The 16627-nt window shown below is 36.5% G+C and overlaps 1 protein-coding gene across 1 annotated transcript in view; it reads left to right on the top strand.

Annotated features, from left to right (window-relative positions):
- Positions 1-10405, top strand: part of LOC132403622 (uncharacterized protein DDB_G0292642-like) — an 85478-nt gene extending 75073 nt beyond the window's left edge. Inside the window, exons 6-7 of the mRNA XM_059987083.1 lie at positions 957-1064; positions 10316-10405. Of these exons, the coding sequence (XP_059843066.1) occupies positions 957-1064; positions 10316-10405 (198 nt within the window). The remainder of the gene's footprint in view (positions 1-956; positions 1065-10315) is intronic.
- The last annotated feature ends 6222 nt before the right edge of the window (positions 10406-16627 follow it).

Genomic DNA, 16627 nt, shown 5'->3' with positions numbered 1-16627 from the left:
TATTCGAAGAGGATTTATCTGGCTTGGTGTAAATTGTACTGCTTCCTGGACCCATGATGCTAGGGTCGTTTCGCTTCTTTGCCTCCTTGCACACAAACCTAGTGAAATACTCAAAGGGAGGAAATTGACCATTGTTCTCTTCCTTGTACTCTGAGGCAACAGACACCCACCTGTCCTGCAGCCCAAATGGAAGTTTGTCCACAATTTGTCTAATCCCAGATGGAGTATCTAGGTATACTAGACCAGTTGAGTAGCCATCTTCTTTGGCGCCTTGAATCTCCATGAGTAAATCTCTGAGCTCTCTTAACTTAGTGTGGTCCTTGGCTGACACCTTAGGAAAATTTTCCAGACGTTGGTATAGCACCGCTTCAATAATTTCGGGGGCCGCATAGCCCTCCCGATGTCTCTCCCATGCTTTGCTTAAGGCTAACTTGGGGTTGTTGATGTACACTGAACGTATGCGTCTCACCTGTTCACATGATTCTTTTCCCAGCCATTTCACCAAGTTTGGTGTCAAGAAGTATTTGTCATCAGCCCTTTCGTTCTTGAATTCATTACGGAGTTGCAAGGGTAAATTGTCTTCCTCGGATGGATGTGATGCAATCACGCCTCTCTAAGACTCCTCATGAAGTGCGGTGTTATCGTATCAGTATGGAGAGGAAGAACAAATCTTCAGGTCTATTTGAGATTGGACATAGCCGCTTGTGCGTTCCAATCTGATCTTTTCTGAAGTAGATTTTATATCAACCAGATCATACATTTCTTCAGCATTTTCTATGAACTCTGCTTCCACCCTGGCAGCTTCTGTTTCTCAGTGTAGCATCAGCAGTTCTAACTCTGACGCTATCCTTGCCCTTTCCAAATGGTTTTTGGCTTCTCTGGCAGTCGCTTCCTTCTGGTTTTTGGCTTCTCTGGCAGCCGCTTCCATTTTCAATTTTGCTTCTTGTTTGGTGTAGAACGCTTGCACCTTGGCGGCTTCTGCCTTAGCTCTTGCATGGGCAGCCTTAGTTGATGATGCCCTGCTGCCCCTGTGGTTGGATGGCAACAACTTGATGCTGGATCAAGTTGGCATTGCAGCACTTGAAACACCTGATAATGCCGCATTTTCACTGTAGTGTTCTCGCTCAGGTGTAAGAGAACGCTGAACTAAACACCGAGGTAAACCGTAGTCAATGAAAACAGGATCGCAGTAAGATTATGCGTTTACTGTTCACTCTTCCTCATTAACGTATGGTGAAAACTGTTGATAAACAATACAAAATTTATACAGTATTTGTTTCCTTCTTGACATCACATTTACATCGTGAATACTTGCAAAAGCAAAACTACAACAACTACATTACATTAAAATGCAGCATACAGTCAGAATCTACCTACGCCATTGACTGCTTTAAATACACTTCAACACAAACTATCTGCAACTCTTTAACGAACGAAAACATAAACCTTATCAACCGTCATTACTTTTAACAGAATCAGCGTTAACATTTTAATTCCACATATCGATTATCTCATGAACTTACGGCGTTGCTTCACTATGTTTCTAGTGCATAGAAAGACAACTTTTCTTGCGCTGATCTCACACATGTGAGCCCCCTCCTTCCGGTTTCTCCAAACTGGTATTTTCCCACAGGACGCGGCGAAACCGGATGTGACGTCATCGCTTGCCGCAATATATCACAGACAACGAATTTACTTTAAACAATCCTAACTTTAACTAAAATGCTAACAAATGAATTACTAAAGCGAAAATATTATAAACTAAATAAATGCCATAAAGGCAACACAAATACTTTCCTGCACAAATTGAACACTCTCTGATATCGACTTCATCTCAGAAGAGGTAGCATCAAGTTTTACCATGTTGTTGTCTATTTTCCTGTCGAGAACCATCAGTGAATGTTCTGAATGCTCAGCCCAAGCCAGCATATCCTCTGATTTTTTTTCCCCTTTCCATTGCTGGATTCAGGAAGCTGCTTTCCACTTCTTAAAGATTGTGACATAATAACAACTATCCCCCTCTAAGATCTGACAAATAAAAGTTAAAAATTCAAAATTTAAACTGGGGAAAAGGAAGAGTTAATTGCATCCACATGAACTGTGTGTCACTGCATTAGACAGTAGGCGGAATCATTAATGGAGAGCCATTATCAAAAAGTTTCAAGTTAGTAATTACTTCTGTTATGTTCTTATCTGGGCTGGTAGGAAATATATGTAGCTTAGATCTTAAAAAATCTCTAATCTGTAGATATCAAAAAAGTGGGTATCTGATTGGTTATATTTCACTGAGAGCTGCTCAAAAGAAGAAGGATTCCTCCAACAAACAGATCCTAGAATCGTTTAATGCCTAATCTATCCCATTCTCTAAAAAAAACAGATTGGTCATAGATGGTTTAAAAAAATTAGAAAAAACAGGACTAGGAAGGGAAAAACTCAATAAACCAAAATGTTTTCTAAACTGTAGCCAGATACTCAAAGTGTGTTTAACCACCAAACTGTCAGTTAATTTATTTAAAGATAAAGGAAGAGTGGATCCAAGAAGAGAAATAATAAAAAATTTCATAACAGAGCTGGCTTCCAAAAAGACCCATATTCGACAATCCTCACGATCAATATAGCCAGGACATAAGATTTTGTATGTTAGTTGCCCAATAGTGTGAACTAAAATTGGGTACAGCAAGACCTCATTTCTTCTTCAGTTTTTGAAGGTGAGCTTTATTTAAACGGGGTTTTCTGTTCTTCTATATATAGGAAGAAAGAATTGAATCTAAAGAATCAAAAAAAGACAGGAATAAAAACAGGTATGGCTTGAAAAAGGTATATAAATTTAGAAAAAATATTCATTTTAATAGTGTTGATTCAACCAATCAATGATAAAAACAGAGGCGACCAATTAGAAAGTGTCTTTTTCACTTAATTCATTAAGGTTAGAAAATTTTCTTTGAATAGATCTTTATAATTCTTTGTGATTGTTACACCCAAATATGTAAATTGTTTTCTTACAATTTTAAAAGGAAGGTTAATAACAGTTCATAACAAATTATTTAAAGGAAACAATTTACTCTTGAGTAAATTCAATTTATATCATGAAACCTGACTAAAATTAGTCACTAAAAGAAACTCAGAGGGTAAAGATGTTGTAACATTAGATATATAAAGCAATAGGTCATCAGCATAAAACAAGTCTTTATGAATAGTACCTTTCCTTAAGATACCGGTGACACTCAAAAGACAATTGCTAAAGGTTCTAATACAAAATCAAAAAGCAAAGGGCTGAATGGACGTCCTTGTCTTGTTCCATGTTGGAGTTTAATTGGTTTAGAAATCTGAAAATTAGTAAGGACACGAGCAGAGGGAGTTAAGTAAAGTAATTTAATCCAATGAATAAAATTTGGACCAAAATTAAATTCTTCTAAGTTTTTAAATAGATAATTCCATTCAACTCGAGCAAAAGCCTTCTCTGTATCCCGAGAAATCACACATTCTGATATTTCCTTGGATGGAGAATGCATACCATTTACCAGTCGCAGTATATTAAAATGGAAATATCAGTTTTTAATAAATCCTGTCTGATCATTAGATATTATAGAATGTATAATACTTTTGAGCCTAAGTGCCAAAACTTTAGATAGATCTTAGCATCAAAATTAAGTAAAGAGATTGGTCTATTTGAAGAGGATTCAGAGGGATTTTTATTCTTTTTAAGAATAAGTGAAATGGAAGCTTCGTAAAAAGACTGTGGCAACCTACCCACCTTGAAGGAATCAGTAAGGGTAGATCAGAAATAAGTTATGAGCAATGAAGAAAAAGCCTTATAAAATTCTCCAGAGAATCAGGCAGGTCCTGGAGATTTCCCAGAATGCAATGAACATATAGCCTCAGTAATTTCCTCCTGACACATAGATTGATCCAACTGTATTCGATTATCAACTAAAAGTCCAGGAATATTTAATTGGACTAAAAATGTGTTCACTGCAGTATTACCTTTAACAGAATTAGTACTATACAATTTAGAATAAAATTCTCTAAAAGTGTCATTTATTTCAAAATGGACAGTTGTCATATCACCATTGGTTTTACAAATTTCTTTAATTTGTCATTTAGCTATAGCGGTCTTCATTTGATTAGCCAATATGTTAACCAGCTTTTTCTCTCCATGTATATAGAACTGGCTTCTATCTTTTAAAAGTTGGCTTTCAATTGGATACATTATAAGAAGATCATATTTTTTTTTAATTTCAATACATCTTTTGTATAGTTCAGGGCCTGGTGCCAAAACATTTTTCTAGTCTAATTGTTTTAATTGATTAACTAAATCAGTTCTCTCTTTATTAGATTTTTACTTAATATATGCAGTATAGGAGATAATTTGTCCTCTAATATATGCCTTAAAAGCATCCGAAATGATAAGACTAGAAGTCTCTTCCAACACATTTTGTTAAAAAAAAGTAACTTGATTCTACAGAAAATTTAGAAAATCCTTATCAGATAGCAAAGTTAAATTAAAATGCTAGGATCTGTTCATATGAGTGAAACCAGGAAAATTTAAAGAGAGAAATAGAGAAGAATGGTCAGATACAGCTATTTCTTTATATTCAATAGATTGAACTAATGGAATCATTTGACTATCAATTAAAAAAAATCAATCCTGGTATTGGAATGGTGGACATGAGAGAAGAATGAATACTCTGTTTCTGCTAGGTATAAAAAACGCCAGACATCAACAATATCACACTTCATCAGAAAGGACTGAATAAATAAAACTGGTTTATTAGGTGTGGCTGAGTTAAAAGAAGAACAATCTAATACTGGGTCTAGACAATAATTAAAATTTCCTCCCCATCACTAAAGAATAAAAACTCAAATTTGGCAGGAATGAAAAGAAACACTCAAAAAATCCTGGATCATCCACATTGGGAGCGTACACATCAGCAAATACAATTAATTTGTTATCTAGTTTCACTGACACTCTGACAACTCACCCATTAGGGTCAGAGACAACTTTATGTTGAACAAAACAAATTGAATTATCTATAAAAATTGAGACTCCTGGAGGTTCCGGTGACATCATCATCGAGAATGACAGCTTATGTCACTAGCTCCTCCAGAAAAACGAGTATTTAGCCCCGTTAACCCATCAAATATAGTATTTTTCAAAAAATATTTGAACTGAAAAGAGGGGCAAGAATGGGGAAAAAGAATGGAAATAAAAAAGCGACACTATGGAACCTGTGGCTGAGAGGAGTGCAGCGAGATGCTCTCCTACCTGACCACGTGCTAGTGAGGTGGACACTGGGCCTAGTTCAGGCGAAGTGGTGAACATGATCAAAATTCTGAAAGAGATAAGGGAGTTCCAGAAAGAAATAAAGCAACAGCAACATGATATTAAGTCAGAGCTCGCTAACGTCAATCAAAAAATTGCTGTGGCAGAGACCCGAATTGAGAAGGTGAAAGATAGCATTCAAAACGTGGAATGGATACTGAGTAAGACAATAAAAATATTAAATCACCAAGAATGTAAACTTCTTGATCTGGAGGGAAGATCACGGTGGAAAAATATCAGAATATATAACGTTCCCAAAGGAGCGGTGGGCTCGTCTATGACAGAGTTTGTTGGAAAGTTGCTATGGGATGCGCTGGAGCTTCCCTTGACTATGGAGCTGAAAATCAAAAGAACGCACCGCGTGCTAGTCCCGAAGTCTACCCAAGACAATCCATGTTCAATAATAATTAAGTTCCTTCAGTACAGTACCAAGGCGGAGATTCTACAGAAGGGCCTGGGGTAAGAAGAGGGTGTTATAAGGTGATAAATTAATATATCTTGACCAAGATTACCCCCCGTGATCCTGCAGAAACATAAAGAATATTCTGAAGCAAAGCAAGTACTAACACAAAAAAAAGATTAGATTTCAAACGCCGTACCCTGCTAAACTTCAAGTGTTTTATGATGACGGGAAGTGGTTGTACCAGTCAGTGGAGGAGGCAACTACAGACATGAAGGCCAGAGCTTTGCCCGTCAGCGTGATCAAACCAAGAGAAAGCCTGGCAGAGGAATTATCCCGCTCCACTTGGGAAAGAGTGTGAGAATCGAGAAGGCAGGAGACGGGAGGAGGCTGAGAGAAGTATATCAGGAAGAGACCAGGAGTTTCCCAAAGACAGTCTCACCCCCTCCAGAAGTTCCATTAGGTTTGGCTAACTTTAAAAATATTGAGAAGCTAAACGGAAGCAAAAGTAGACGGTGATATACCTATCTCAAGAAGTACTTATTATAATGTGGATTTTATATTACTTAGTTGTTATTCTTTATTTGCTCACTTACTCCTTTTTCCCCACCAAAATGAGAATATATATATGTGTATGTATATATATAGATATATGTGTGTGTGTGTGTGTGTGTGTGTGTGTGTGTGTGTGTGTGTATGTGTATATATATATATATATATATATATATATATATATATAGGACGAGTACACAGGGAACTCTTTTCTGTGTAATGGATTTGTTCACTGACTTTTATGAATACTGCAATGGCGGCCCTCAACTTACAAATAGGAGGGGTTATCCCCCAGAGTGAGACATTTCCTCTAGCTCAATGCAAGGTCATCTACTAGAGATCTCAGCCTTGTTTAATCTCATGTTCATTGCCATTTTCGTTATTATTTGCGTTTCTTGGTTCTCATTTGTTCAGGGAGTAGATTGGTTAAGTTTTATTCTGCTAATTTCAATGACACATTGACAGATAAATACAGATGGCTAAGGACAAAGTAAAGTTCATTTCTTTTAATGTCAATGGGCTATTAAATCAAATCAAACGTAATAAAATTTTATTCAAAATGAAAAAAAGAACAAGCCCATGTAGTATATTTCCAAGAAACTCATTGAAGTGATAATGGGCATAGAAAACTAAAGAGAATGGGCTTCACTAATTTGTTTTTATCCTCATATAAATCAGGACTTAGGAGAGGAGTTGCTATTCTTATCTCAAGTAAGCTAAATTTTGAAAAAGTATTCAAAATAGGAGAAAAAGAGGGCAGATATATTCTGGGAAGGGGGAATATAGATGGCAATTCAGTTACTCTATTGAATATATATGCATCCCCACGAAGTGATATTGGTTTCTTTCCGAAAATTACTGATATTATGGTAGCAGAATCAAAAGGTCTCCTGATATGTGGGAGAGACTTAAATTTACAATTACAACCAAACTTAGACTCTTCCAATAGAAAAACCTATGAAACAAAATCCTTACATAAGAAAGTTAATACACTTTTTGAGGATGTTGGTTTAATTGATATATGGAGGGACCTTTTCCCTAACAGAAGGGATTACACTCATTATTCTGCTCCCCATTCTGTATATACAAGAATAGACTATTTCATAACATTTGGAAAAGACAAAGACAAAATAAACACCTGTGGAATTGGGACAATAGATGTAAGTGACCATGCACCTATATATTTATCTGTTGATTTTGACCTACAACCAAAGAATACTATTTGGAAACTAAATTCAAGACTACTCAATGATCCATACTTTAAGGAACAAATTAAAAAAGAAATTGGTCTCCACTTAGAATTTAATGATAATGGTGTGTTTTCACCTCCCTTTGTATGTGATAATCTGAAGGCTGTCTTAGGAGGGAAAATAATAGTGATATCTTCATATAAGAAAAAAAATGAGGAATAAAACATCAGAGGAATTACAAAATAGGCTGAAGGAACTAGAGAAAAAATACAAATTGAATTTGGCACATGATACGTTAGGGGAAATTAAAAGGATTAAGAATAGTTTGGCTACGCAAGAAATCAGGAAAAATTTAATGTTTCTGAAACAGAGACATTATGAAAATGGATCAAAATCTATGAAAATACTGGCGTGGAAACTGAAAAAATAGCTAGCTGAAAATACAATTCATAGAATTAGGGACCCAATAACAAAAATGATAAAAGATAAGCTAAATGAAATTCAAGAAGCTTTTGAAGTGTTTTACAAAACTCTATATTCCAAAGTTCCAAGGGGAAGCATAATCCAAATTAGCACCTTCTTGAATTCTCTAGAGTTACCCACTTTAAGTGAAAACAAAATAGAACGATGACTGCTGACATACTGAAGTTGAATTAAAAGCTGCAATTAGTAGGCTTATATTAAACGAGTCACCAGGATTAGATGGGTATACTGCAGAGTGGTACAAAGAATTTAAAAATGAGTTAAATGAGTTAAAAATGAGTTTAAAAATGAGTTTTACTCCCCACACTGAACTGGGCTCTAAAGAAGGGACAAATGCCACCCAGTTGGAAGGAAGCGATAATCTCAGCTATACCGAAAGAACGCAAGGATAAAATGGAATGCGGGACATTTAGACCAATATCCATTCTTACTATAGATTATAGATTATTTACCTCCATCATGACCAAACAATTAGAGGAGTTTCTACCCATACTGATACATAACGATCAGACAGGTTTTCTACGACAACGCCAGACACAAGACAATATACGAAGGACATTTCACATTATGGATCATATTCAAAAAAAATAAAATGGAAGCAATAGTGATAGGCGTGGATGCTGAAAAGACATTTGATTGGGTTAATTGGAATTTTCTTTATAGAGTTTTACATAGATTTGGTTTCCAAGACACAATTATTAAAACTACACAGACACTATATGACCTCGCTACTGCTAAAATCAATGGATATTTATCAAATAGTCTTACCCTAGAAAGGGGCACGAGACAGGGTTGTGCATGATCACCACTACTCTTTGCATTATATCTGGAACCATTAGCTCAATACATCAGACAAAATGAAGATATCAGGGGAATTACTATCAAAGGGACAGAGCATAAATTGGCTTGTTACATGAATGACATTTTGATCTATCTGGGACAACCGACATACTCTTTACCTAAGTTGATGCAATCCTTTGAACAATATGGTCAATTATCAGGATACCATTTTTATAGCATTTATTCAACCTGTCAATGACATCGACATAGGTGACCATTTAGAAAGCACCTGTTGAGTATATTCAACTAAAGGGAAGAAATTATACCTATATAGGTCTTTAAAAATTTTAGTAATTTTGATACCAAGGTAAGTTAAATGGTTTTTGGCAATATTAAGAGGTATTTGATCATAATAATCAGAATTTATATATATATTTATAAAAGCCTTTGGATAAGGCTTTTTAACATCAAAATTAAGGGAATAAAAACATTTTTAGATTTGCTTTTACAAGACTGTTTAATGTCTTTTTCACAGTTAATGGATAAATAAGATATCTCTAATACACATTTTTTCAGATATTTACAGGTTAGGAATTTTTCACATGATTTTTTACCAAATTACCCCTCAGCCTGCTCTTTAAATATGGCTTATGCTATTTTTCAGTATAAACCATTTCAAAAATGATTAATAGCTATCATTTATAAACAGTTAATGAATGCTCGCATGTCACCTAATGATAGGGTTCAACGCACCTGGGAAGTAGAACCAACATTCACTTTCAGATAATCAATGGAGTAAAATTTATTATTTAGTCAGTAATTCATCTATCTGCACACCCTATATCTTAATTCAGTTTAAGATAGTACACAGGTCCCATATATGCAAAGGTAAATTGGCGCATATTTTTCCTAATATAAGCCCTATTTGTGACTGATGTAATGCAGAAGTGGCTACTCTAACATATGTTTTGATTATGTGTAAGCTTAAACAATTTTTGGAGGGATGTGTTTGAAATATTATCTAAAGTTATAGATGTGGATGTTCAACCTAATCCACTTACAGCAATGTTTGGGATTATTCCAGAGGAAGCAAGCATAGTGTCTGCTTCCGCCCAACATGTGATAGCTTTTTCAACTTTACTGGCTAGGAGAGCTATTTTGCTACACGAGAATCTGCCTACTGTTTTGTTTTGGCTCTCCTACATTATGTCATGTCTAAGCTTGGAGAAAATTGATACATCCTTTAATTTTGAACAAGTCTGGTGACCCTTTATTCAATATTTTCACATGATTTAATTTATTTTAATTTATTTATTTTTCTTTATTCTCTTTGGGGGAAATTCTTATCCAAGAAGGTTTGGAGATGACTGGAAGGATGTTTTTTTTTTCTCTATCTTTTTTAAAATTTTATCCTCAATTGGATTGCCCAATCCTTCTTTTCCTTTCTTTTTTTCTTTCTTTTTTTTTTGTTTCAGTTTAGTTAGTGACCGCGCAGGCGGGGTATATCTTCAGATCTGAGGGAGGGGCCTCAATCCTCGCAGGCTGGGTTGTCAGCTTCACGGCTGTTCCCATTTTCCCTCCCGCTAGGTCGTTCCCCAGAAGGACATCCACGCCTTCCCCCGGCAACTCCGGCAGGACCCCCAGCTCCACTGGTCCCGACACCAACTCACAATCTAGAAGGACCCTATGCAAGGGTACCAATTCGTAAGCCCGGAGAATGGCCTCCTTTACTTCAGCATAATTCTCCGCTTCCCCCTCCTCCAGGGACAATGCCGCATATGCTCGTTGGGCTTTCCCCTTTAACACACTTTGTAACAATGCCACCGACTGCTCTTTTGGCCATTTCTGATTTTCTGCCACCTTTTCAAAAAACAAGAAATAACTATCCTCGAACGGGGATACCAATCTCAACTCCCTACTAACATTAAACCGCTCCGCTCGGTCTAACTCTTGATCTCTTCGCTCGTTCCTTATCTTCTCCATCTCCCAGTCAAGTTGCCTCCGTTTAGCATTCTCGACTGCTTCTAGCTCCTTTAGGTGAATTTCATGCTGTCTTTGCCTCTCCCTTTTCCTCTCTCTCTCTCTCTCTCTCTCTCTCTCTCTCTCTCTCTCTCTCTCTCAGCCCTTTCCAGCTCTTTTAACTTAATTTCATATTCCAGCCTTAATTTCTCCACCTCTAACTGAACCGTCCCACTTGATGGTATCTTTTCAGGGATATCTCCCAATACCTCAGCTTCAAACACCTTCTTCCCAATGTAATACTGGGTTATGGCTCTCCACACCTCCCGCTTTTTCATGGACAACCTCACTTCTGTGAGGTTCAACCCCTTCGGCAATTTTAACAAGTCTGATTTGGTGGCCGCTTCTAACGCCCCCCCCCCCCAGTCGGGTTTTTCATAAATTCACCCACGTCCATCTTTGCTGGTTTCCCGTCTGGCTACCCACGTAACCAGATTCAAGTTTTGAACTACAAGCCCTATTCACTGGCCTCCCAATTTGGTGCCAAATCCCAGACGAGCCCCCAAGTTGTTACGTATCCCGTAACTGGATAACTCACCAGCAAAGATAGAGAGGTCCGTTGGAGTCTGATGGCACTATTTTCGAATGTTTTATTCATAAAGGGGCCCAAAATTATGGTTAACACAAACACTCAGAACATATACATCGGCCAAACTCAATCTAAAGCACGGGTATAGCAATAATCATCATTAAGAAATAATCTCGACTGTTGTCTAGGGGATAATATATTGTCCGTTGGAAATAAAAAAGTCACTCAGAGGTCTGCAGGCGTCAGTCTTTTTGGGAATCGCTGGGTTTCACGTGTTTCAGAGAGAGTGAGGAGAAACAGGAAAAACTTGCCCGGGTCTTTGATGAAGCAACACCGTTGAATCAGGGGAGCGTTGTTTTCCTGTTATTAGTTCGAAGTCCTTCTTTTGCAGTTAATCTGCTTCTGTTTCCAGAGATGACATCAGCTTCATTATTTTTATAAATTAATCGTGTTTATTAAGAGCTTACTGAATAGAATCCAATTTACCATCTATTTGTTTAAATTCAAATTTGAATTGTTGAAACTTCTCAGAGGCTTCTCATGTATGACTTTACGGCAAATCCATAATAGAATCCAAAGAAGAAAGGAGATCATCCTTTTTTTGTCATTGCAGTCTTTTTTATTGATTTTTAAATATTAAACAGATACAAATCAGAAGAGAAGTTATATCAAATGCATAATGCAATAAACATATAAACAATGAAAGGGATGTATACTGTCAAAGTCATGTAAATGTAACATTAGGCTATTATGTATAAACAAAGAACCACAACTCCTCTTGGCAATTCATACAAAAAAAGACTGGGAAATGTTTATAATAAAGAGGAAAAAACACCACTAAACTAACCTAAAACAAAAAAAGGGGCTGGGCAGTCCATCTGAGGATAACATTACAAAAGAACAAAGAAAACATCCTTCAGGTCAGCTCTGAACCTTCATGGAGAAAGAGAAAAAAAAAAGAGAAAAAATAGAAAATACTACTTAAGAAAAATAAAGAAAAAATAGATCATATAAAAATATTGAATAAAAGTCACCAGGTTTGCTCAAATTTAAAAGATGTATCAAATGTCTGACTTCTAATATTCTCCACACTTAAACAGGACATAATGGAGGAGAGCCAAAGAAAAACAGTTGGTAGATTAGAATATTTCCAGTATAACAAAATAACTCTCCTAGCCAATAAAGTTGAAAAGGCTATCACATGGTGAGTGGAAGCAGGAACACTTGCTGCTTCCTTTGGAATAATCCCAAAGATTGCAATTAGTGAATTAAGTTGTAAGTCCACACATGTGACTTTTGATAATGTTCTAAAATCATCTCTCCAAAAATTATTTAACTTTGTACAGCACCAAAACATATGAGTTACGGTAGCCACCTCAGCATTACATGTATCACATGTATTACATGTATTACATGTATGCTTATATTAGAAAAAAATGCACTAGTTTATCTTTTGACATATGCGCTCTGTGTACTATCTTAAACAGAATTAGGGAGTGACATGCACAGATAGATGAATTATTAACTAAATAATAAATTTTATTCCATTGATCATCTGAAAGTGAATCCTGACATTCCATTTCCCAAGCATGTTTAACCTTATCATTAGGCATCATATGTGCATTCATTAACTGTTTATATATAATGGTTATCAATCATTTTTGAAATGGTTTAAGCTGAAAAATAGTATGTATCATATTCGATAGCTGAACAAATGGATAATTCGGTAAAAAGTCACGTACAAAATTCCTAACTTGTAAGGTTCTAAATAAATGTACATTAGATATATCATATTTATCCACTAGCTGTGAAAAAGACATTAAACATTCCTCTAAAAGCAAATCTAAAAGAGTTTTTACTCCCTTAGATTTCTATATTTAAAAAGCCTTTTCCAGAGTTGATGGTTTGAAGAAAAAGTTGAAATGGATATTACTAGAGAGTACAAAGTTACTTAAATCAAAAAATCTGCGAAACTGAAACCAAGTTTTTAAAGTATGTTTAACAATAGGATTAAAACCTTGTCGACCTATCATGGAGAACAACAAAGGAAGAGGAGCTCCCTGTAAAGGACCCAAAGAAAACCCCCTTACTGAGTTCTCCTCCAAAAGTAACCATGAAGGACAGTCCTGGTTATCTATACCATGGATCCAAAAGGTGATAAAACGAATATTAATTGCCCAATAATAAGATCTAAAGTTTGGTAACACCAGTCCTCTATTTTTTTTTAAATTTTTGCAATAAAGATTTATTCACTCTGGAGCTTTTATTATTCCAAATGTATGACAGGTTCATGGAATCTATTCTATCAAAAAACATCTTCGGGACAAAGGATGGAACCGCTTGAAGTGTATATAAAAATTTTGATAAAATTACCATTTTTATATTTTTTGACTAATTAATGACATCGACATAGGCAACCATTTAGAAAACATTTGTTGTGTATATTCATAGAACATAGAATAGTACAGCACATTACAGGCCCTTCAGCCCACAAAGTTGTGCCGACCCTCAAACCCTGCCTCCCATATAACCCCTCTACCTTAAATTCCTCCATATACCTGTCAAGCAGTCTCTTAAACTTCACTAGTGTATCTGCCTCCACCATTATCTCAGGCATTGCAATCCACACAACAAACACTCTCTGAGTGAAAAACATTCCTCTAATATCCCCCCCTTGAACTTCCCTCCCCTTACCTTAAAGCCATGTCCTATTGTACTGAGCAGTGGTGCCCTGGGGAATAGGTGCTGACTGTCCACTCTGTCTATTCCTCTTAATATCTTGTACACCTCTAGCACATCTCCTCTCATTCTACTTCTGCCCAAAGAGTAAAGCCCTAGCTCCCTTAATCTCTGATCATAATCCATACTCTCCAAACCAGGCAGCATCCTGGTAAATCTCCTCTGTACCCATTCCAATGCATCCACATCCTTCCTATAGTGAGGCAACCAGAACAGGATTCAATACTCCAAGTGTGGCCTAACTAGAGTTTTATAGAGCTTCATCATTACATCGTGTCTCTTAAACTCTATCCCTCGACTTATGAAAGTTAACACTCCATAAGCTTTCTTAACTACCCTATCTACCTGTGAGGCAACTTTCAGGGATCTGTGGACATGTACCCCCAGATCCCTCTGTTCCTCCACACTACCAAGTATCCTGCTATTTACTTTGTACTCTGCCTTTGAGTTTGACCTTCCAAAGTGTACCATCTCACACTTCTCCGGGTTGAACTCCATCTGCCACTTCTCAGCCCACTTCTGTATTCTATCAATGTCTCTCTGCAATCTTCGACAATCCTCTACACTATCTACAACACCACCAACCTTTGTGTCATCTGCAAACTTGCCAACCCACCCTTCTATCCCCACATCCAGGTCATTAATAAAATTCACAAAAAATAGAGGTCCCAGAACAGATCCTTGTGGGACACCACTAGTCACAATCCTCCAATCTGAATGTACTTCCTCCACCATGACCCTCTGCTTTCTGCAGGCAAGCCAATTCTGAATCCACCCTGCCAAACTTCCCTGGATCCCATGCCTTCTGACTTTCTGAATAAGCCTACCATGTGGAACCTTGTCAAATGCCTTACTACAATCCATGTAGATCACATCCACTGCACTACCCTCATCTGGTCACCTCCTCAAAGAAATCTATCAGGCTTGTTAGACACGATCGCCCTTCACAAAGCCATGCTGACTGTCCCTGATCAGACCATGATTCTCTAAATGCCCATAGATCATATCTCTAAGAATCTTTTCCAACAGCTTTCCCACCACAGACGTAAGGCTCACTGGTCTATAATTACCTGGACTATCCCTACTACCTTTTTTGAACAAGGGGACAATATTCGCCTCCCTCCAATCCTCTGGTACCATTCCTGTGGACAGCGAGGACGTAAAGATCCTAGCCAGAGGTTCAGCAATCTCTTCCGTTGCCTCATGGAGCAGCCTGGGGAATATTCCATCAGGCCCTGGAGACTTATCCATCCTAATGTATTTTAACAACTCCAACACCTCCTCTCCCTTAATATCAACATGCTCCAGAACATGTTACCTGGGGGTAACTTGTATAGGCTGCTACCAGGGGGCCTATAGAATACTCCCAGCAGAGTAACTGCTCCCCTCCTGTTCCTGACTTCCACCCATACTGACGCAAAAGAGGACCCTGCTACATTACCCACCCTTTCTGCAGCTGTAATAGTATCCCTGACCACTAATTAGAAGAATTAGAGGAAGGAAATTATACTTATATAGGTCTTTAAAATTTTTAGTAATTTTAATACTAAGGTAAATAAAATAATTTTAAGCAATATTAAAAGGTGCTTGATCATAATAAACAGAGTAATTATTAATAGGAAATAATTCACTTCTATGTAAGTTTTGTTTATAGCCATAAAAAAATACTAAGTTCAGTAAATATGGATAACATAAAGGGAATAGATTTACTAGGGTCTAAAATGTAAACTAATAAATCATCTGCATATAACAAAACCTTATGTATTTTATCCCCACTCTTAATACCCTGTACATAATTAGAATCCCTAAGAGCAATAGCAAGTGTTTCTAAAACCAAATTAAATAATAAAGGACTGAGAGGACAACCCTGACAGGTTCCTCTATATAATCTAAAATAAGATTTTTGATTATTAGTTATAACCACAGCCACTGGGCTTGATAAATCAGTTTGATCCAGGAAATAATTCCTGGACCAAAATTAAACCTCTTTAAAACCCGAAACAAATAAGACCATTCCATCCTGTCAAAAGTTTACTTTGCATCCAGAGACATTATACATTCAGATACTTTAACTGAGGGGAAATAAATTATATTTAACAATAGTCGAATATTAAAACGTGAATACCTATTTTTAATAAATCCAGTTTGATCATTTGAGATAACAGCAGGCAAAAGATTCTCAAGTCTATTGGCTAAAATCTTAGAGAGAATTTAAAAATCCACATTCAGTAAGGAGATAGGTCTATAGGATGCACATTCCAATAAATCTTTTCCTTTTTTTAGGAATCAATGAAATTAATGCCTCATAAAAAGTTTTCGGAAGATTTCCAGATGATATAGAATCAGTGAAAGTTTGACAAAGATGTGGTATAAGCATTTCATTGAAGGTCTTATAAAATTCCACTGTATATCCATCCCCTCCTGGAGCTTTCCCTAATTGCATAGAGGATATAGCTTTAGCTATTTCCTCTTGTTTCATAGGTGCATCTAGTATATTAACGTCTTGTCGAAATTTTAGGTATATTTAATTTTTGTGAGAATCTGTTCATAATAATAGTATTATCAGGGAATTCGGATTTATAAAGATTGGAATATAAATCCATAAATATCTT

The sequence above is a fragment of the Hypanus sabinus genome, chromosome 2, assembly GCF_030144855.1.
Source record: "Hypanus sabinus isolate sHypSab1 chromosome 2, sHypSab1.hap1, whole genome shotgun sequence".
NCBI lineage: Eukaryota > Metazoa > Chordata > Chondrichthyes > Myliobatiformes > Dasyatidae > Hypanus > Hypanus sabinus.
This window is presented reverse-complemented; position numbering and strand designations above follow the sequence as displayed.